The 22,815-nt window shown below is 38.3% G+C and overlaps 1 protein-coding gene and 1 long non-coding RNA gene across 2 annotated transcripts; one reads left to right on the top strand and one right to left on the bottom strand.

Moving 5' to 3' along the window:
• Window positions 1-2,531: 2,531 nt before the first annotated feature.
• LOC148158251 (uncharacterized) lies at window positions 2,532-12,921 on the bottom strand. Its single transcript, XR_015763712.1, has 2 exons — window positions 12,460-12,921; window positions 2,532-6,565 (listed from the first exon to the last, which is right to left on the bottom strand). It is a non-coding gene; the product is annotated as an uncharacterized LOC148158251 (long non-coding RNA).
• LOC106915443 (mitogen-activated protein kinase 14A) lies at window positions 9,736-20,723 on the top strand. The gene is made up of 12 exons (XM_014983036.2): window positions 9,736-9,905; window positions 10,731-10,860; window positions 13,016-13,074; window positions 13,304-13,415; window positions 15,355-15,384; window positions 15,511-15,558; window positions 16,422-16,536; window positions 16,657-16,728; window positions 16,991-17,070; window positions 18,813-18,891; window positions 19,059-19,232; window positions 19,391-20,723. The coding sequence occupies exons 1-12, from the start codon at window positions 9,772-9,774 to the stop codon at window positions 19,450-19,452; spliced, it is 1,095 nt and encodes a 364-aa protein (XP_014838522.2). The 5' UTR covers window positions 9,736-9,771; the 3' UTR covers window positions 19,453-20,723.
• Window positions 20,724-22,815: the final 2,092 nt, after the last annotated feature.

A 22,815-nucleotide genomic window follows, 5' to 3' on the forward strand; every position in this document is an offset into this window, starting at 1 on the left:
AAAAAAAAAAAAAAAAATAATAATAATAATAATAAAAATTTAAAAAATTAATTTGGCACCTTTTTCTGAGTGCCAAATTAACTACTTTTTGCATCTCACGAGTCATGTGATCAACAACTGGATGTTACTCCTGGTGAAGACCAACAAGATGACAAGAAGTAGGAGGAGGATGGCGCGGGACATCTTTTAATAACTTATTGTGTGAACAAACTTATTCACAATTGATTTGAATTGTTTCTTATTTAATGGAAACACCACAATTGTGTTTTTTCTAAATTTGCAGAATATTGACAAAGTTTGTAATGGAAATGCAACTGTGATGCCGGCGTTGCTCCTTTTAAGTAATAAAATAAGAAAAATATTTTGTATGCGTCACAATTCAGCACTATAATTATGATCATTTCATTTCTAATAACATGTCATCCCTGGACAAAAGAACAGGCGTCTGAAATGGCTCAGCCTCTTTTTATAACAGAGAAATAAAGAGTTTTAAGAAAAACACAAATAAATAACCAACTGGACTGATATTTTGTGGTATATTGCAAAAGAAAGAAAACAGTTTAGTTTAACAGCAGAAACACTGATTTGTTTAGAAAAACTCAAGGTTGGAAGCCTCTGGAATAATTAAAAAATTAATGGATTTTTGTGACGGTCAAATGCTAAAACAAGACATACACAGTTCCATTTAAAATCGTTATAATCCCAACGACAGCAGCATCCCTGCACTGAAATCTCAAACCATCAGTCATTAGGAAACAGCATTATATTTAACAAAAAACAAGATCAGGATTATAATCCAGTTATCTTAACCGCTGCCATCAAATCACACAAAAAACACACAACTTTGCGTCCGAAACACACAGAGGAAAAATGGGTTGAGAGCCTTAGGCAATATAGGAAAGGCCAGCTGGGGGCTTAAGGTTGTTGTGTAGAGGATGGGCTGCAGGCTGGGGCCGGACTCTCTGGGGAGTTTGTGGAAAAGAACAAGGGTTGTGGCTGAAGCCAAGAGCCGGTGACATGGCACACACAACCACACACACACGTACGCACACAACTGTACTTAAAGCTGGCCCAGAACAATAAAAACCACACCCTCTGGGTCTCACAAGGTGTTCCATCTTCTGACTCTGTAAGAAGATTACGCTAAAAAAGGATTACATCAAGGAGAATTACGGTAGCTTGGCTCATGTAAGCAAAAAGTGGCTGAATTTTAGTTGGATATAAAGAAAGTTCATGTAGCACTGGCTAATCTTATCTTCTCATAAACTCAAACAATTCTGTAAGTAAACCACTACGAGAAAAAAAGAAACAAGGGAAGGTGGACACTAAGTATAGTTAATGTAATAATGAACTCTATAATTTGGGATATTGAAACAATTTGGAGGAAACTAATTATTGACTTGTTTGTTTTCATAATTAGGGGAAATGTTTTACAGATAATGTTTTTGTAAATGAGTAAAATGATTCAACCATTTTTAAGCTACTGTATTTCTAAGGAGTCTTATTGTAAAAAAAAAAAAAAAAAAAAAAAAAAAGAAAAGCAGCATTACAATATCTTCCAGTTCCAGTGTTAAACGTTCTTTAAAATGTTTACTGATCTTTGAGAGGGCAAACTTGCATTATTATACCACTATCAATATATTACTTGGTCTCAAAATGATATTATCATCATTTATCACAATGATTTCTGGGACAATTTTTGTCCAGTGAAATGTGTTACTGTAACAGGCCTGTCGATCAATCAACCTTTAAATCAACTTGCTAAAACCACAAGTTTGGTCAACACAAATAAATATGCCCCAACAAATACTAAGAAAAAATTAATGTAAAAACAAAAACTGCTGTGAAAGGAGCATCTTGAACACCCGTACAGAGTGGCGTTTAACCAAGAGCTTCTATCTGTCTGCTGAGCAAAATGATCTTAGATTAGGATACACCTCTACACCTACAGGCAGATCATGTGACTGTCTGACATCTGTTAGGTTATTTTCTTGTCAAACGTCCTGTACTTCTATTGTAAAGTCTGTGTGGTAAATAGGATGAGAGGATGGAGGAGGATTTCCATTTAAGCACAACGAATAGAGGCTTGCTGCTAATGAAAAGGAGTATTTATTAGGCTGCCAATCTGACTGTCCGCCAACTCCCTCAGGGGCTTACTGAGCTTGGGGGGTGAGGGAGGGATTCAATCTACTCAACAGAAATCAAGCACATCTGAACCGGAGTTCAACTACATGTACGGTGTTTTCACCAGAGGTTTTATCAATAATAAAAAAGGAAAGGGTTGGAGAGATGGAGGGGAAGAAAATATGAGGTATGAGGTTAGAGTTTGCACAATGGCTCTCAGTTTCCATTATCTTCCCAGAGATGCCTGTGGCCACAGCGGTGCCCGAGCAAGTGTTCTCCCACACCCCATTACAGCACACACACACAGAGGCAGGGAAGAATGTACCATGAGGGACCACCAGCTGTTGCAGCGACCGATATAGAGGAACGCCCCAAAACTCTTCTATCATCAAAATCTGGTGTGCACATTTTTCCCTCTCCGACACAGATTCACCTTCACACTCTGATTTCATCCTCAGGTATTAATCAGTCACTTATTTACAAGATGTGATCCAGATTGACATTCTCGTCCTATTTATTATGATTAGCTCACACCCATGGTGCTAAAACTCCAGCTAAATATACACCTCACATCTTCCTACAGAATGTGACACACAGATGTAAAGATTCCTAAACAGAAACGTTAAAAAAAAACAATCTGGTTTTATTGATCTCCTTCAATTCCAGTTCTCACGCAGTTATAAGATGAGCTACCTACCTCGTGATACGCTCGACCTTTGACACCTATAAATTGCGGAACCCCCTTCCATGCTGCAAACATGGCCGGCAGTCACTTTTTTTTTTATGATGGATAGAAAGCAAAAGGAAAGTGGTGGTTTCAGCGGCAGAGCGCTGCCTTTCAGTGACCAGCTGCGTCTGAAGTGGCCTTTCGAACCACTGCTCTTTATGTGTCAAGAAAGGTCTGAGCAGAATAAGAGGCAAAACTAATCGCTTCCTGTGAGCCATTCATTTTAAAACCACTAAAATCCCACCAGTTTGACCACAAAGGAGAGGAATTTCTGAAAAACTGCCTTGAATTTTTTAGTAGGAATAAGAATTGGTGATTTCAGGCTAGCATTATACCGATGAATTCGCTTGAGACAGGAACCCGATGATTTTTTTTTTTTTTAACTCAGTGAATACTACAGCTTGGGGAGTTATTAATGCCATCGATGGCAGGCCTGTTGCAGTAAGCCAGAAATCAATTAATCACATGCACCTAAACTCCAAAATTTCCATTTGCATAATTTATTATTTTTCTCTTTTCTCTCTTTCTACCAAAAATTGGATGACAAAGTCATCAGTCTGATCCTTTTTTAAGGACAATTTTGTTTACGGAGACTTCATTATTTATTTATTTGTTGTTTCTCATGTTTTTTTTATTTACTTTGGATATTTAAAATGTCTTCCAGCTCTAGTCTAAATGTTCGTTATAATTTAACATGTATTGATTGTTTAGAATGTGTTCTTGCATTACTATGCCATCACCATTTGTATTACTTGAAAATCAAAACAACAATATTAATATTTATCGCAATAACTTCTGGGATAATTTATCATCCAACAAAGTTTTGTGACAGGCATAACCAACGGCAAGTTGTTATGTGTACGTTTAAACTAATTTAAGGCAACGCAAAGTTTAATTTTTCAAAAAATAAAAAAAGAAAAGTTAAAAAATTTGAGTTGCACCCATGAATAAACAGAAACAGTCAGTAACTACTAAGTCAGAAAATTAAACTGTCTAAAATTTTTTCCGATCTATGAACAGCACAGTCAACAACACTCTTTGGTGTGGATGTTTTTACTGTAGGTGAAAAACCCAAAGTTAGCTTTTTCCAGCATTAGTTAGGCATTTTCAGTAGAAAAAGGACATCAGTTTGTTCCTTCCTCTGGGATATTGACCTGCAGAGTTCAGCAGATAAAAGTCAAAAAGTATCACAGCAGATTGGTTAGCTATCAAAATCTGAGCATCAGATATCAACATCAGTGTTATTACCTAGCTGCAAACCAGCATTGCTGGGGACATTCTGGCTGTACTTGATAAGCAGCAGTATTGTACATCACTTTTTATAGATTTCTTTAAGCTTCTGACATAATTAACCATGATGTTTTAAAGTAGAGGCTTTTAAACAACTTTCATAAAAAGTAGTTGGTTCTCAGACCATCTTGACAACAGATCTCAGTGCATCGGAAACAATGGTCTGTGCTCTGAATTTGTGATGGTTTCTAAGGGTGTACCTCACGGTTCTATTTTTGATCACCTTTTATATTTTCTAAACACATAAATAACCAGGGCCATAATGTGGCTTACACAAATATGCACTTCTATGTTGATGACATGTATTGTTTGAACTGGTCATGAAGCACAGTTGCTTTTAATGTGTTTCAGAATACGTTACTTCAGCTGAAGCTAATTCTGAATACTTTTAAGAAAAATTTATGATTTTTAGCAACTTTTAAGATGAGACTACATTTGATTCCTGTTGTGGTTCTCTTGCATTTTTTATGCGTTTGATTATGGGACATTTTGTTTGTCTGTGCTTCTGTGGCTGGTACACTCTCTATTCTTTAATTCTTCGCCTTCGTCCAATTCATCTGTGTGAAATGAAAAAAGAAAAGAGCCCTGGCCAATACTTCTTGCCTTCCAATAAACAGTCCCTGCTTTCTGTTCCAAGCATCAGCACTGAGCTTGGAAAAACAAAAAAAATATACATTTGCCCACACAACATGGAACACACTGCAAAACATCTTGGAGCTTAAAAGTTCGATCTGCTGAGTGAGTTTGAAGTTAGATTGATGGTTTTAGAGATGGCTCCTTCAAATTGTCAATCTTTTTAATAGGGGTGCACTGGTAAATTGGCCCCAATTTTCTTAATCTTGGGAGATCAGACGATAATTTCATAAGAAACCAATACTATCCACCTATCTTGTCTACCTCCACAAAGATCTTAAAATCAGACACTGTCCCCATTTGCTCTGCTAGCAACTTTTCATTCAAAAAAAATAAAAAAATAAAAATCAGCATCAGCCAAAACTGGAATTGGCAGGTCAGGCTTTGTAAAAGATCGATGATCAAACAGAAAACCACAATCGGTGCACTCCTTGTTTTTCTTTCTGACGTAGCATTTTACAAATTGTGTTCCAAGTTATTATTTTTAATGAATCTTTGTGCATGTTATTTATATGTAATGTTTGTAACTGCTTGATGGCGCTGCCCAAAATATCTTGATCTCAACAGTGATTCCCTGGTTGCATAAAGGCTGAAGAAGAAAAAAAATCAGACTGTTCAAAATTAGGATATCAGACTTCAAAGAAATTTAACTGAAGGAAATTTAAATTTTGACATTGGTATTAATGGACAGGTAACGATTAAACAGGGCAGTTAAACAATAAACAAAGTGAACCTATAGATCTGGAGTGTGTGAACAATTAAACTTTTGTAAAGAACAGTGTTCCTGATAATACCATAAAGGCACACCTCCAGTCACCCCCACGGTCCAGAGAAGGTAATGTGATATCATTCTTTGGAGCAGAGCCCTCAGTAAGCAGATGGCCAGCTATTGAAAAATGTCTGGAAACAAAGAGCCACATGATTGAGGTTAAAGGCTGGGCCGTCTAAAACCACAAGAATCTTTATGCACGTTTCAAAACAGATGGGAAGTCCTTTATCAAAATGTAAAAAGGAGGACTTCTTACAGTTCAGAAGAGTTCAGTTTGCGTCGAGGCATTGGTTCTGGTTTATTCATGTGCCGTTCGTTTCCACTGATTCTGCCAGATTAAATCTGACAGCTGGCAAAGAACATGGAGAGAGCTGCAGCCGAACGAACCTCTCCATCTTCCATTTATAGCCATAAAAAAAAAACAGTCACCCCAAGGAGGATTCCTGTCTGACACGCGCATTTCTACTGTTCTCTGCTCCCAGGAGACAGAGCGCGAGGGAGGGAAAGGTTTTTATCAGCCCCGCTCGTGTTTCACCACACCGCGGCATGCCGACCATCCAGAAAACTGAGCGCATATTTCACAGTCTGGAAACTTGTGTCCCCTTCAGCTGGTGTTGGCAGACGGTTCTGCTCTTTGATGGAGGCAGCTGCGCCACAGCGGCAGGTGAACGCCTGGCTCCCACTCTCAGACATTCCTGTATCAGCTGACTAAAGAGTGAGGTCCCACCAGCGTGGAGTCTGAGTTCGCAATCTTAACAGTCGAGGGCAAAATAACAGAGAGAAATGGGACACTGATACACCTGTATAGCACAACTCAATTCAAACTTATAATAAAAACACGGAACGTTTCAATCTTTTTCTTTTCTTTTTTTCTCCTTTTTTTTCGTTTTCACGTGGACATGTTGGTGTTAAGCTTACCTGTTAGGTGCTAAAGTTGGTGACTCAGCCGTTCATGTTGAGCAGGGGAGCAGCCTCACATCCACGTTTGTTGTCGCAGCTGATGAGACTCAGCTTCCACTTCACTACAGAGCGGCAAACAGAGGAAATAAAAGTGACTTTCGTGGAATTAACTACACTAAAAGTAAGAGTTGAAAACCGAATTCCGGTCAGCTTATAAAAGATGAAAAATATAAAAACGAGTCCAGAGGATGGCAGTGTGCGTCAAAGTAGGTGCTTTCTTCCGCTTCAGGACACTCAGCTCCCTGCACATCTAAGAGCTTTCAACAACAGTTAGAGCAGACAAACGGCTCGCGACAAGACAACACGGAGTCGGACGGGCCGGAGACAGGAAGTGCTTGCGGTCACCTTCAAAATAAAGTAAAAAATGTTATTAATAATCCATCCAATTTCTTTACACCCGTCCCTAGTGGAGTCGGGAGGAGTGCAGGTGCCTATCTCCAGCGAGACATTTCGGGCGAGAGGTGAATGACTGTTTGTGGGGACTGAACTGATCTTGCTGTGAGCATTTTGGTGAATAATTGTCTAAGAAGTGTTTCTGTTCACAGTGGAAACTGGTAGGGGTTCTCTGCCATTTTTGTTGCAAACTGTTTTCTCCTGTTTTTTTTTTTTTGGTTAGCAAGGGAGTTTAGGTTTTGTATTTTCTTTTAATTCTTCTTTAGAAAGTGGTTGTTTTATTTTATAGTTATAAGGGGGTGTTTTGTTTATTATTTTGGCCTTGGAGACCCTGAAGCATAAAGCTTCCCTGTGTTTTTTTCTGTCTCCTGTAGTTGTTGTTTTATCAGAATTGTAAAATAAATTATGTTTTGTTACTGACATCAAATGTTCGGATTGACTGACTTTTATGTTAAGCCCAGTGCCAGCATTTACTTTAGGGGTTTTAGAGTGGGGTTGTAACAAAATTTATATGAGCAAAAAAATCATGTGTCTTCTGTATTGGTTGTGTGTCTCACAAGTAGAGATGGGTTAGAGGAGGGGATACCAAGATGAGAATTTTTAAATAAATCCTTTTCTAGATTTAAAAAATAAATAAAACTGCAAAATAAATTCAAGCAGAAGAAACACTCTTCCCATTTTTCTTTCCACAAAGCTTTTAAACTAATTCTTTGTGACAGTAATGTTTATGTACACATAGAGACTGAGATTTTCTTTTGTCATCCTGTTTAGAAAAATGGCTCATGTCAGTCAATGTTTTGAAAACTGAGAAATACATTTTTAAGTCTTGCCATTACATTGTAGCTCTGGCTGTATGTTAAAGGTCATTGTCTTGTGGGGAGGGGGTTCTCCAACCCAGTCTCAAGTCTTTAGTAGCCTTTGCTCTATTAATTTCTTAAAATGAGTTCAGTTATTCATACAGGAAAATATTTTAAATGTCAAAATAAACGATTTTGTCTATAGCTAGGGCTTAATAAACAAACTGTTTACACTTTGTGCCGGACAGTTTAAATTAAGGTCGGATCGTATAACTCAGGTGCTTCTCTTTTGAAAATCCTTTTCTGGAAATATGTCATGCCTCTGCTGGCTTCACACTCTAATCTGTCAGCTCCTTGTTGCATGCTAGAGGTTGCCAGTAACAATATTCAGCTAGGAAGCATGGAATTTATATAAAACCTCTTCTGTGATTAAATTTCCCACACTTTAACTTTTTCTTTTACATTTTTCAGCACTTGTAGAAAGAGTTTTATTCCTGCTGGCTGATAGTTCCTACTAATATCTTCCACTATCATCTAACCTCAATATTTCAAAACAACTACACTGATTTAGTGTAGTTACAACTACAATGTTATAATTACGCTGTTTTAGATCGATATGTTAACTGATGATGGACATCAAAACAGATCTAACTCAGTGAAGATGAAATTGACCCGTTAAAGCCCAGATAGGATGACACTGCCCTCTGCTGGCTGAGAGGTAGAACTGTTTTTTAAAAAGAATCCCGTCACCTTCCTAAAATATTGGTAATTTTTTTGCCAAGTGTTTTTTGTTTTGTTTTGCTTTATTGTTTTCGTTGCCTAAAACATCTTTTGGAAAGAAAGAGGTGGTGAATTACTTTTTGCGAAAACTAAGTCAGGCCATTATTTTTAGGAAAGTGGATTTTAAATTGTTCTTATGTGACATTTTTAGTCCCTTTTAATCACATGTTAACTGTATATTTGTGAAATAGTTTTCTTTTTTGTTCTAGGCCTTCTGAGAGATGCTTTGTTCTTGAGAAGTAAAAAAGGAGGCTTTAATATCTAAATAAATCTACATTAATGAAATTAATTTAAAAATGCTTTATTTATCCCAGAGGGAAATGAAATGTTGTCGTAAGTCATATCATTCAAGTAACGTCTTGTAAGGACGTTACAAGACGTCCTTACAAGACGTCTTGTAACGTCTTGTTACAAGACGTTACAAGACGTCTTTTTAAATAAAAAAGTGAGCAAAAATCCATCCAGCTGCACCGGATTCAAACAGTTAATACACAATAATACACTAAAATTCCAAATGAAACATAGGAAACTAAACAGCCCCCCTTCCTCAAGGAGATGTAGATGTGATGTGGTGTCCTAACTTTATCACATGACTTGAAGTCCTAACATAGATTCACAACAGCATTTTATTGCTATGATCAGTCTTTATTTTTGTAAAATGTTGACATAGCCTTCAATGGTAATGTCTCAAAAAAATTTGATTTGCTTCAAAACGTCAGTAATGGACTCCCATATAAATACTATTTAAGACCCATAACCGTGTTTTTAAATCCTTTAAAAATGTAAAAGAAACAGAAAACATCACAATCGTAATAATAACAACAACAACAACAATAATAATAATAATAATAATAATAATAATAATAATAATAATAATAATAATAATAATAAAATTAATAAAACCCACTATTTTGCCCCACCAACGTTAGAATTTCAGAAACATGTGGATTGTATGAATTCTTCTCTTCCCTTCTTGTAAATAAAGCAGGCGCAAAGTCCAACATCGATTTAAAAGCAGATAATGATCAAGGAAATAATTTAGACAGCAAAACATGAATCATGCTTAGTTTTTTTTTTTCTTTCTTTCTTTCTTTTCTGTTTTGAAATGTGTTCAATGAATTTCTTAAACTCCCTGGATTTTCTGCAGCTAATAAAAACTAAGGAAACGTGTCTGGAAATGCGCGGAGGCGCCTCCCACGCGCTCGCTCCCACCCTTCCCGCTGAACAGACCCCACCTGTCAGGTAGAAACTGCGCGCGCGGTCAAAGTGCCCGCAGCGACCTGAAATCCCGGGTCGCCATGCAGTCTCCGGTCAGGAATTCTCCCGTCAGGCCGGGTTTCCACCGGGTGGAGGTGCAGAAAACCACCTGGGATGTCCCGGAGAGATACATGACGCTGCTGGCTGTCGGTTCCGGAGCTTACGGCACAGTATGGTGAGTTTACCCCGGGTAGGGTGCGAAAACATTTGAAGAAAAATAGTCACAATTTCAAGATTTTTAAAATTATAATCGATATGTCTTATAGTCACAAATTTAGATTTGAGCTCTTCTAATTTATATTTTAGTGTTACCTTTTTTGCCTGTTGTCATTCAGATCTATGGGACAAAGTTCAGATCCAAAACCAGACCCCAACTTTTCTAATGTTCCGGCTGTTCCTTTAATCAGCCTTAAACATTGTCAAACTACTACTATAGTTTTACAGATCAGTGCTGTTCTAAAGTTCTAAAGTATTCCAAGCCTTTGACTGAGTTTGAATGTAAATTGACTGACATGCTAAATTATCCTGTGTGTTTCTAGGACCTAAATATGCATTCCACAGCTGTGTGGTTTAGGCAGTCCGAGAGTCCCAGATCAAATGGTTTTGCTAACAGAAACAGTGTTTGTCTGCCTGAAGCAGATCGGCAAGTCAATGCAGGTCCTCCAAAATGACAAGAATCTCAACCACAAACCTTTTTAACACAACAGGCAGGAATGTGAGCTGTCCAAGACACAGTTCTTTCTAGTGATCTCCCACTGAAACTGTAGATTCTACTGATGAGTAATAGTCTGTTAACACTGATGTTGTTTTGGTTCAGATCTGGCAAATCTCCCTACAGGGACAATAATAAAGGGATGCTGATAATTATACTGATATATAGACAAAAGGTGTGTCAGAAAACAACAACCCTTAGGTTCCTGACTTCCATCAGAGTATCCGTGTGTGTCATGTGAGCCATTGTGTACCATGTCAATAAGACAGTGTGTTTAATCTTGTTTAGCTCCGCCATCGACCAGAAGACCAAAGAGAAGGTGGCGATCAAGAAATTGTATCGACCCTTTCAGTCCCTCATCCATGCGAAGCGGGCCTATAGGGAGCTCAGGCTGCTTCGCCACATTCAGCACGACAATGTGAGAAGAAACATTGCATGAAATGACCATTAGTTTGCATTCTACAAGTACAGTGATGTGAAAAACATATTTCTCTCCTTAGATAACTTAGTAACACTTGAACTATTCAAATCATCAAGATTCAACATCAGACAAACATAGCCCAAGTAAACACAAAAATCTGTATTTTATGTTTTCCAGAAACATAGTGCCATTTTATAGCACAATCAAGTAGTTATGTTTCTTTCAGTTGTTAAAAATGATGTATATATCAAATATGACTTAAAAGAAATTTTACTTTGCAATTTAATGCCTTGAAATTGGACCTCTGTCTCTTTAAAAACTCCTGCTCTGTCTGAAACTTTGCCTTCAGGACATCATCACCACATGGTTCTTCTATTAACCCTTTAACAACATTTTTACTGGCTTTGCACTGATAAGTAGCTTCTATGAGCTCAGCAGATGCCCAGTTCCACCAGGTGTTTGCTAATTGCTGCTGGCTAGTCAGAAGGAGCTAGATTAAAGGAGAAATTCTTTAATCTCTCGTGGCAACCATTCATCTGTGCAAACCATTGGATTGGATCTACTGAACCACTAAGCTTCTCTTATAATGAAGTCAAATATCTTTTAAGTCATATTTGGTATATGTTGTATTTGTATAACAACTAAAGGTAACAGTTTCTTGATTGTGCAATAAGATGGCACTAAGTGCATAATACTAATTACATAATACTGCCTCTTTAAATCCAGTTGAGATGAGGCATAACTTTTAACAGACCAATCATGCTTGGAAATCCTTCAGTTTGACTAACAAAGAAGAGCAGGCCAAAATTCCTCCATTACGATTTGAAAGACTCAGTGTTAAGCTATCACGGTTAGGGAATGATTCGTTTTTCAACTAGACTGGTTTGGATGTATTAGTTCTCTTAACAAATTTAATCATTTGAAAATGCATTTTTGTATTGACAATGGTTCTTTGTCTGATGTTAAAGTTTGTTTGATGTTCTCAAATTTGTAATTGTGACAAAAATGTAAAACCTGCAGCAACTGGTAAAGGGCCAAAAGCTTCTTTAGCCTACATTCTTAATTGAGGAAAATACCTACTGGTTTTCTCTTGAAATCAGTTTCTATTACAACCGTATGGGACCTCAGGTGAAGTTGCATATTTCAACATCAAGGTTACCCCTAACTTTCTAATCTTGCTCAAGACGTTTCCTCTTCTTTCAAATAAAGTTAATTTTGCCGATAAGCAATAGAAAAGCTCGAAATCTCAGAGCAGTGTTCAGATGTTTGTGTCAGAACCCTTATGGAGCAGAAGTTGCCTAGGAGACCAGAAACTATCAGCAACAAGCTTTTCACATGTCCCCCCTCCCTAATGACACTTTTTAAAATTGATCCAATCAACTCATTATCCTCCATAAAATCTTGTTTTTTTTTGTTTGTTTTAAACTTTATATTAGATTCCTTTTTTCTTAACATAAATGTCCATATTCATTGCCCTCTAGGAACAAAGATGTAAACAAAATGTTTATTTCACACTTTGAAGTGTAAACATACACTCAGCAGACACTTTGTTAGTTACATATGTTGGACTGTTTGCAAACACAAATACCAACTCACCTCTGTTTATGCCTGATCAAATTCCAACAGAGCATCGGCATGCCGACCCATCTCCTGGTTTACAGAGCGTAGAGTCATGATAGGTAGTAGTAGCCAAAATGACCATTTGCTACAGTTAAGGCATTCAGAATACCACCTCGAAGCACCCAACACTTCAAACAGCATTAGAACATCACACCAGATGCCAACGCCAGTCAACTGGCGTTGGCATCTCAGAACAGGAACAGGAACATCTCAGAACAGGAAGCTGTAGCCTCAGACCAGGAACAGGAACATCTCAGAACAGGAAGCTGAGGCTACAGTTCACCCAGGTGCTGAACGATTGGACAGGAACAGATTGGTAATCCTTTGCTTGTTCTAAGTGTTGAGTTAAATTGCCTCATTGTAGGGTCAGAATTTGACAGAAAAACATGAAACTATGGATCCGTCCTGCTAAGTCAATGATCCAGGCTGGTGTAAATGTGTTTTAATGTAAATATAAAGAACAGAAAAATTATCACAAGTAAATATCGTAAGGATTGAGCTTGTTTATTGATTGATTAATTTTTCTTTAAAGGTGATCTGCCTTCTTGACGTCTTTACACCTGACTCCACACTGGAGAAATTCCAAACCTTGTAAGTGGAAAATTCCTGCAGGTTTCTGCAGCTTATTGAGTTTGATTCAATGTTTCAGCTTCGTCCTGCTTGTTTTTACTTTGTTCATTCAAATGTTGATCTCCTGTCCTTTTTACTGTCTAAATTTTTAAAATTGCTTCATATAGCCTGAACTTTTAGGCTCAGGATTCTATTTTTTTTTTGTTTATTCTTGTGTTTCTTTTCTCCCTTGATATTTGTCAATCTTTAGTTATATGGTGATGCCCTTTGTAGCCCAGGATCTGGGTCACATTATGAAGAGAAAGAGATTATCTGATCGCATCATCACATATCTGTTTTATCAACTCCTAAGAGGCCTGAAGGTGAGTGAGTTTATTATTATTATTATTATTATTATTATTATTATTATTTGTCATGATCCGTGTTTCTGTGTGTTTATTTTGAGTTTTTTCTGTGTGGTCCTGTTCCCTGTGAGTCTCTGTCTCTGCATCTTCCCTGTTGATTGTTCCCAGCTGTGTCTCGTTCCTTTTATTACCCCTGTGTGTATTTAGTCCCACCTGTTGTCTTTGTCGGGTCCTTGTCTAATGTCTAAGTTTGTTGTTTGCATGTCTGTCTGTTAGTTTGTCTGCCGGCACAGTTGTACTGTGAAGTCCTGTGTCGGCATCCGCTCATTTTTGTCAGTCTTGTTATCAGTTGCTACCTACATTTAGCTGTGCGCTGATCTCTCTGCCGTGCTGCCTGTCCTGGACTGATCTGAGCATTATTATTATTAAATTCATCATCATCTTCACCAAACCTGGGTCTCTGCGTCTATCCTCAACCTACCACTTCCTGACATTATTATTTTATTTACAATCTCCTACTGTGCCATTTGTGATATATGACCACATCCATGCCCCTTTATAAATAAAAATCTGGAACATGTGGTTGGATTCATATTCAGTTCCCCTGAGTCAACACTTTTTAGAACTATAAATTACAGCTCCAACTTACATGCAGCCACTGTTAACAGGTGTATCTATTCTCTGATAGGTAAAATATCCCCCAGTTTTGACAGAGTTTGTCACACTTGTGCATCTCAGCAGCAATCTCACCAGGTTAGAAATGTCAAGATATCTCAGCTTCAACAAGTCTGAACCAAGTCATATTAACAAAATGAAGCAGCAGCAGCACAAGATGGAACATGCACAGAGGAGAAAAAAAACACTCTTACTGCCTTCCTAGATGACAAAGATAAGGGTCGCGTCTGGGAAGAAAAAGAGCATCTTGTGAGCAAAACTGAGGCCGAACTTAGGAAGTGTCAATACCAACACCAAGCTAATGCAACAGAGCCCCATTGATGAAGTTAATACTGCTTACAGAAAAAAGATATCATTTGGTAAGTCAAAATTAAGCTTAAGCAGGGGAATTGTGCTCTGATTTAATGCCAGAAATTGTTCTTCAATGTATGTACATGTCTAATTTCAGCTGTGTATCTTCATCCATCCATTTTCTTTACACCCTTGTCCCTCAGTGGGGTCTGGAGGGTTGCTGGTGCCTATCTCCAGCTAACGTTCCGGGCGAGAGGCGGGGTCACCCTGGACAGGTCGCCAGTCTGTCGCAGGGCAACACAGAGACAAACAACCATGCATACACACTCACACCTAGGGGCAATTTGGAGAGGCCAATTAACCTGATAGTCATGTTTTTGAACTGTGGGAGGAAACCAGAGTACCCGGAGAAAACCCACGCATGCACAGGGAGAACATGCAAACTCCATGCAGAAAGACAGGGTCGGGAATCGAACCCAGAACCTTCTTGCTGCAAGGAAACAGCTCTGTGCAGCCCGCTGTGTATCTTATTTGCAGAAAAAATGTACGTGTTCTGCCTGTACAAAATAGTTCTTTGACTGTAGTTCATCAACTACTCAGTGTTTCGTATAAAAAAAAGCATTTAACTATTGTGTTAATAAATGACTGTGATTACACAACAAATAAATGTAAGTGTATGTTCAAAGGAATATTGTAAGATAGTCTGTTCCTTATGCCATTCCCAGCCTGAGTGTGTCGTGGGTGTTTGTCTTCCTTATTCTCATTTTTCCGCTCAGGCACTGCTAGTTAATATGTAACCAACAGTGCTTTGTGGAAACAAAACTAGAAACACAATTCTAATTGCAAAACTAGTGTATGTCTTTTAATTAGCTGCAAATATCTTAAGATGTTTCCTCCTTTTGATATGTTTTTCCAACATCTCTTAAGTTCACAAAGATAATCTCCCTACTGTCTTCCTAATATTCTAAATCCATGTTGTTGTTCTCTGCAGTACATCCACTCTGCTGGGATCGTACATCGGGTTGGTATACATTAATTTAAATGTCTAAGTCATTTATAACTCGTTTAGATTTTTCATTATTTTGCTGCCAGCAAAGGTGCAAACATATGTTGAAATTAATGCCAAGGTGTTGCTCATGTGTTGTAGGATCTGAAGCCGGGCAATCTGGCAGTGAGTGAATCCTGTGAATTAAAGGTAAGTTCTCAAAATGTATGACAGTGGTGGGCATAGCAAACTATAAATTTAGCTGCCCTAACCTTAAAGCATACACATTAGTTCCACTAATGCCAAAGTCCTATGCCAATGTAGTATTTAGACGCGACCCTTATCTATAGTTATACCCATCATGTGTCACGAAGAGAGCATGGAGTCTCTCAAAATAATTGGTATTTATGAATTTTATGTATGCTTTTATCAACACACCTGATTGTTCATGTAACTGTTTTCTGTTGTAGGCTATACTTCGTTTCTTCATTTATTGCTTACTTGAACTTTACTCAAAGCTTTTAGGGGAAAAAAAAGAAAGGGAAGGTGAAGAGAGGAAATGGAAATGCTTCATCCTCTTCATGAGTATGAATGTAAACGGCTGACTACTTGAAAAATTCTTGACAGTCAATAATTAAAACTACAACAGAGAGGTTAACTTTTATTCAACTGAAAGCTTACAAAATAGCCAAATAAATGAGTCTTTCAGAATGTATTAGAAAATTTAATTTAGGGTGAGCTAAGCAGGCTAAACATTTTTAAAGTTTGCAAAAACATTAAAGTGCTAAATGAAAAATTGTCTCCGCCATTAACGGTTTAGCCAAAGCGTGTCCACCACTGCAAAAGGTAAAGTGTGGAGACAAACTAACACCTTGATATCACATTCCCTACAGTGAAACTGGGTGGTGGTAGTATTATGGACATCAAGACGATGCAAAAACAAAAAATACAATAGGTCAATCAAAGTTCTGACCAAGTTCTGCTGTGAATCTGCAGCAAAACTTGAAATTGAATATTCACAGAGCTCCTCATAATTAAGGTATAGAAAAAAACCCAAGTGTTACTCATTTTAGATTCTGGATTTTGGTCTGGCGAGACAAACTGAGAGTGAAATGACTGGATATGTGGTGACACGCTGGTACAGAGCACCTGAGGTCATTTTCAACTGGATGCATTACAGTCAGACAGGTAAGAACAATACCATTCATCTTTAAGATCAATTTGTCTCAAATGAAATATAATATTAAAGTAGGCCACAACACAACTTGTCAAACAGATTTTTGTGACTGAGATTCTGCCTCTTTGCAGTGGACGTCTGGTCAGCCGCCTGCATCCTGGCAGAAATGATCACCGGCACGGTGCTTTTCCCAGGACATGACAGTATCCACATGCGTGTTATTGCAGATATCTTCATGCTCAATTATTATAAGGATAAAAAATAAGGATTGGGTTTCAACCCTTATTCCTACATGTGAAAGGAATAAATGGCTGAATCATATACTCATGAATATAAACCAGTATGTGTGATATTAGCTTAATGTATTAATAAGAATCTGTTCAAATTAAATTTAGCTTATTTAAAATACAGCTAAACAGATACACATTGAACAGATCGCCTGGTTTTCTTACCCTAAGCATCCAGGTATCGATCAGCTGAAGAAGATCCTCAATCTGACAGGAACACCAGACTCGTCCCTCGTGCAGAAGATGCAGAGTAAAGATGTGAGTTATTTTTTGTCTGCAAAACAGCCATGCATTGCTGACATTTCCAGTATGCTACTGATGCAGACAAATTTGTTTGCAAACCTGTTCAAGATGTGCATAAATTAATCATTTGTTGCATTTGATGTCCTGAACCTCTCATTGAAGAACTTTTCTCTCTTCTGGTCCCCCAATCTAGATGTGAAATTGAGATACCTGTGGAAGGAGGTTTATTTTGTGTTTCTCTAACCATTCTTTTTTCTGGAGGGCACATGGGGTTTCACCTAATCAGTCTACATATGTTTTTTGAACTTGAGAAGACATTCAAATGTCTCCCTTGGGTAGTCCTGTGTATGGGGAACCAGGCCATACACAGAACTGAGGGCTGTTAGGTCTCTGTACAACTAACTCCAGAGTTTGGTCTGAGTTGCTAGCAGTAAGTTGGACTCCACCAAGGTTGTCCTTTTGTCACTAATTGTGTTCGTAACCTTTCCCTGGAATAGTTTGCAGTGGAGTGTGAACCATCCAAGATATAAATCAGGAACTACCCATTTCTGGTGTTGAACCAGGGTAGAGTGCATTCACCAGATCAGAGACAAGGTCTTGCCCCAAGTAGAGGAGCTAAAGTATATTGGGGTGTTGTTCGTGAATGGATGCCTTCCTGTTGAGATGTGCTAAGCCAGGGGTGTCAAAGTCAAATGGACGGAGGGCCAAATAAAAAATTTTGCTACAAGCCGAGGGCCGGACTGATCGAATGTTCATTGAAATTTTTTTAAATGACTCATATAGTCTAGTGAACCTAATTGAACCTACTGAAAACCTAACAAATATATTCCAATATGATCAGATAAATAAAGCAATATTTTCTTATGGCTCTGTCAGTAATCTTTAATTTTCAACAGACACAACTGAAATATTTTTAAAATATAATTGGATTGAAATACAATAAAATAAAGTGCAAAAATCTATTAATCCACATATGTCAGAGTCAAGGCATTTAGATGTGTCGCCGGCGACACATCTAAATTTGCAGTACCGTAATTCCGCCACACGTAGCGCTAAGTGGAAAAATTCCAACGGTTTCTGAAAGGGGAGACGTTGCACTTTCCAGCAAGTATCGGGTTAATACGGTAACTTCGCAGCTGCAGCTGCAGAGAATGTAATTAATCCGGGGGGCACTCGTTTAATAGACGGTATATTTCGGCAATAACTTGGTGGATATTGAAAGTTCCGGTTGTTATGGATACATGGGTAAGTACATCATCTCACAGAACATTTAAAGAACTACTTACAGTTCAAATAAGGAAGATATTTTTTTTCAGACGGGGTGCCGGCTTGCTGCGGTCTGCGGGCCGGTTCTAATAATAAATCAAGATCATCCCAGGGGCCGCAAAAAACCTTCTCGCGGGCCGGATGTGGCCCGCGGGCCTTGACTCTGACATATGTGTGCTAAGCACATCCCAACAGGAGCAGACCCAGAGGAAGACCCTGGACACAATGCATGGACTATGTTTCTATGCTGGCCTAGGAAGTCCTTAGGATTCCTTCGGAGGCGCTGGCCCAAGTGGCTGGGGAGAGGGAGGTCTGGGTTTCTCTGCTTTTAGGCTGCTGCCCCTGTAACTCAACCCTGGATAAGCGGAAGACATTGGATGGAGATTATGCTACTGAAATAAGAGATTAATTTATTTGAAGGTTTTCATTCATTTTCATCAGTGTTTGTCAGTTTCTGAAGAATCATGTGACTCCTGTCATTTATTTTTCAGGCACAGTCTTATGTGCAAGGTCTGCCTTCACAAAAGAAGAAGAATTTTAAAGAAGTGTTTCCAGCAATGAATGAGAAAGGTGAGTTTGTTTATGCAGCCCTGACTCTAGGTCTATAACATACCAGAAAAAGTACAGTGTGCACTGCTAATAGAAACACTTACAGTAAATAGTGTCAAAATCAACCCAAGTCTGAAAGTAATGATGGTCAATAGAAGACGGGATGGTTTCTGTCCTGATGCTTCCAGCTGTAAACCTTCTGGAGGGGATGCTGCTGCTGGATCCAGAGAAGAGGCTCACAGCCAATCAAGGACTGGCCCACCCGTTTCTGTCAGAATACCACGACCCAGACTCAGAACCAGACTCCAAACCTTACGATGACTCCTTCGAGAGCCTTGAGCTTGATGTCGGAGAATGGAAGAGTATGTATGGCAAAGCTAAAGACTCGGGTGCTATCTACTGAGACAATCTAAATCCTAAGAGAAGTCACAGAGTGTAGTGACGAGCTCATATTCCTGAAAGGTTTGTTTGTACACGAGAGATTTCTCTGCTAAATTTAACACTGCTTTCTGTTTTCCAGGTCTTATCCACATGGAGATCATGACTTTTGACCCCGATAACCCAGGCCAGACAGCCATGTAAGACATGTTGGTGTGGCTGTCTGTGTTAGGTTCAAAGGTCAGAACAACTGGGGAGGGGGTGAAAGCAGCGTGAACTGTTTTAGCATTTTTGCTGCATGTATGCTACATGTTTATCATTTGATACAATATTCAGTAAAGGGCAGTTTTTCCTGGATATGGTTGCTTGTACAGCCATGGCAGAAAGATGCTGTTTATTTTATTAGCAAGTTTATTGATTTTACAGCTGAAGCTAGATATTTACATAGACCATACACATATCCATACACATATTCTTTTTCCCATCATATACCCTGTTTTTGGTCAACTAGGATTAACAATTTTTTTTCTTTCTATATGTCACACTAATGATACATAGACTTGTTTTTAACTTTCCTCAAATCCATTAGTTTCCCTACATTTTCTTAATATTTGGAAGAATTGTCCCATAAACCATATGACTTGATTCAAACATTCTGGGGTTCGTTCCATAAGCTTCTCATAATAGCTTGCTACATATGTGTCCCATTCCTCATGAATAAACTGATGGAACTGAGTCAGGTTTGTCACTCACACACACCATTTTTAAGCTACAACATTTCAATGGGGCTGAAGTCAGTGTTTTGTAATGACCACTGCAAAAACATTGACATTGTTGTCCTGAAGCCACTTTGTAACTAATTTAGCTCTGTACTGTGGGTCATTGTCCATTTGGAAGGTCTGTTTGTGCTGATATCTGTTTCCCCACTGCATGACATTCTTTTTCTTTTTAATCAACTTTGTGAAGTTCACTTGTAAAGTTTCCCTTGCTCCAAATGTCATGATGGTAATGTGCACCAACACCACATAACACCACAGAGAATGTCTCCAAAAATTATCCCTTGGACATTAACAAATTGTAATCTGGCTTTTTATGTTGTTTGGAGTAATGTCTTCTTGTTCTCTGCTTAGCCTTTCAGTCCATGTTGGTAAAAGACTAGTTTCAGGACAGAACTGTGTTTCTCCCTGTGACATCAAAGTGTGGTTTATCCAACAGTATTAAAGTCTGACATCTACCTCCTCCTTTCACGGCCAGAAACAGATCTAGAGCAACTCAACAAACACTGAATCAGTTTTTTAAGTGGGAATGTTGTAAGCTGTTCTTTATTTAAGATGTATTTCAGTGTCAGCAAAGAAACTGACTGTTATTAATCTGTAACCTAAACACTTGTAAATGTCAATAATGGCAACTAAAATGTTTATTAAAAAAAAGTTTTAAAACTGCCTAAATGTAGTGAAATAAAAACCTAAGAATGACCATGTTTCAGTGGTGTTGTATGGCAGACTAGAAAGTCATCCCAGTAGCTCCGTCATTATGATCTCCTTGTTTTTTTCCTGCAGAATTCTAGTCTGTCCTTCATGTTTCTCTTTAAACATTATTTCCCTCACTGTAGCACACCAACCTGTTGCCACAATTCAGCAAGCTCTGCACTGGTGGCAACAGGATTCTCTCGAGAACATCCTGGAGTTTTCCAGGACAGCTTGAATATTCTTCATTGCAGTGCCCCGCAATTTAAATGTGCCATTTTATGCAAACCAATGATGGCTGCACACTTTTCTTTGTAACAAACCTTTGCTCCTACTATATGAACTTAAACCACAGTTTGACTGCTCCCTTCCCTTAAGGTACAATAAGAAATTTAATATTATGCTAATGAGGAATATCTTATTTTGAAAATGAAAAAAAACTGTCGGATGAACCAGTTATTCTTGTTTCCAGTCACTAGAGGGAAGCATTCATACATCCTACAGCAGGTTTGTTGTTGCGTCCTTATTTTTCCGTTTTACCTTAGCTACAGTCTATGCCCTTTTCCTAGAACACAGGATAACTAAATATCTTTTCCTAACTTTTTCTCTGTGGAAATGCGCTGCACTGTAATGGAAACGCTTCTCCAAATGAGTTGATAATTAGGGTTACCAACTCAACACCTCCAAAATACGGGACAGCTTCACCTCGACGCGGGCTTAATCACATATTGTGTCAATTGTGACGTAATTGCACAATATTCCTTATTTTTCTAACATTAAAGCGGAATAAGGTTCGGTTTGTTTGCTTCCATTTCCCAAAGCACTTCAATCCATCTTTGTGGTTTTTCCCAGTACAGTAGGATTTGACAAGATGAAACAGGCAATTCAGCTGTAAGTGGCAGTTGGGAGCTCTGTTGCCTAGCAACAAGAAGGTCCTCGGTTCAAATCTTTCAGCATCTTCACTCTGTACATACATGGGTTCCCACCAGATATTCATGCTTCTTCCCAGTTTAAAAAGATTAGGTTCTTTAAATTGACCTCAGGTATGAGTATGTGTCTCTGTGTTGACTTGTGATAGACTGACACCAGGTGTATTTAATAATGTGTTTCAACCTTGCTGTTAACCAGGTGAATTTAATTTAAAAAGAAATGAAGTACCAGTGTCAAAGCAAGTGTGAACAAATATCAGATACATTCAAACATATATCACATTACATCAGTTATGTTGTATTTAAAAGCCTCTCCTGCCTCTGATAGTGTCACACCCTTCATCACTTCAAGACAGCCCTTGCAGCTCTTGATTCATGTAATCTGCTCAGGCATGTTGCATTCATCTGCACTTACTCAAACATTTGGCAGACTTACTTCCACTTCTCAGAGTCATTTGTGTGGCATGTCCACAGAGTTTACAGCACATGCCAGAATTTGCTGAATTGTCATAGCTAGGGGCTACAAGCCCCTAGCTATGACAATTTCCATAGGTTTACCTTTCCATAGGTTTCTGAAATGACTGTCCATAGGTGGTGTAACATTTAAATTCAATTGCTCATCTTAAGCTGATCATAAATAGAATTCACATTGAGAGAAACAGATGTAATCACAGCTTTTAATGTACTAAAAGTTTCCTTATTAAACTACTTTTATAGATTTTATCAACCCACATGTCATATATTGAAATTTTTCATCTGGCTGCCAGTTTCCAAACTGAAAGTCACAAATTTGTCAGTTACTCAGATTCATTGCCTTTCTATCGTTCTACTGTATTATGCAGATATTTAAACTGTGCAACACAGCCACTGTAGCTGAGGCATGCTTCCCTGTAGAGTCCAGGCCAAGTTGACTGGTCTGAGGTTTCTTGCTAATTGCACATCCCAACTGTGGGGGGATGTGCTAATCCCCCCACATAATATACTAATACAGGTATTATGACTACCTGTATTAGTGCTACAGGTAGTCATAATATTCCTATTCTAGACCAGTTTTGTTTTGTTAGTCAGCCAGGTTGTATGTTGTTTACATGTTGGCTGTTTGTTCTGCCTGGGTCATGTCAGTTAGATGGATTTTGCTATTAGAGCTTTTATTTATATTAATGTCTGAATTT

The sequence above is a fragment of the Poecilia mexicana genome, unplaced genomic scaffold, assembly GCF_051168715.1.
Source record: "Poecilia mexicana isolate PSO_F unplaced genomic scaffold, ASM5116871v1 scaffold_7, whole genome shotgun sequence".
Lineage (NCBI taxonomy): Eukaryota > Metazoa > Chordata > Actinopteri > Cyprinodontiformes > Poeciliidae > Poecilia > Poecilia mexicana.

Bases quoted from the DNA above. Each gene is read 5' to 3' on its own strand.
- LOC106915443 (XM_014983036.2), top strand. From the start codon at position 9,772: ATGCAGTCTCCGGTCAGGAATTCTCCCGTCAGGCCGGGTTTCCACCGG. The intron at 17,071-18,812 runs GTGAGTTATTTT...TTTATTTTTCAG, and splicing joins AGAAGATGCAGAGTAAAGAT to GCACAGTCTTATGTGCAAGG. The intron at 18,892-19,058 runs GTGAGTTTGTTT...TGATGCTTCCAG, and splicing joins TCCAGCAATGAATGAGAAAG to CTGTAAACCTTCTGGAGGGG.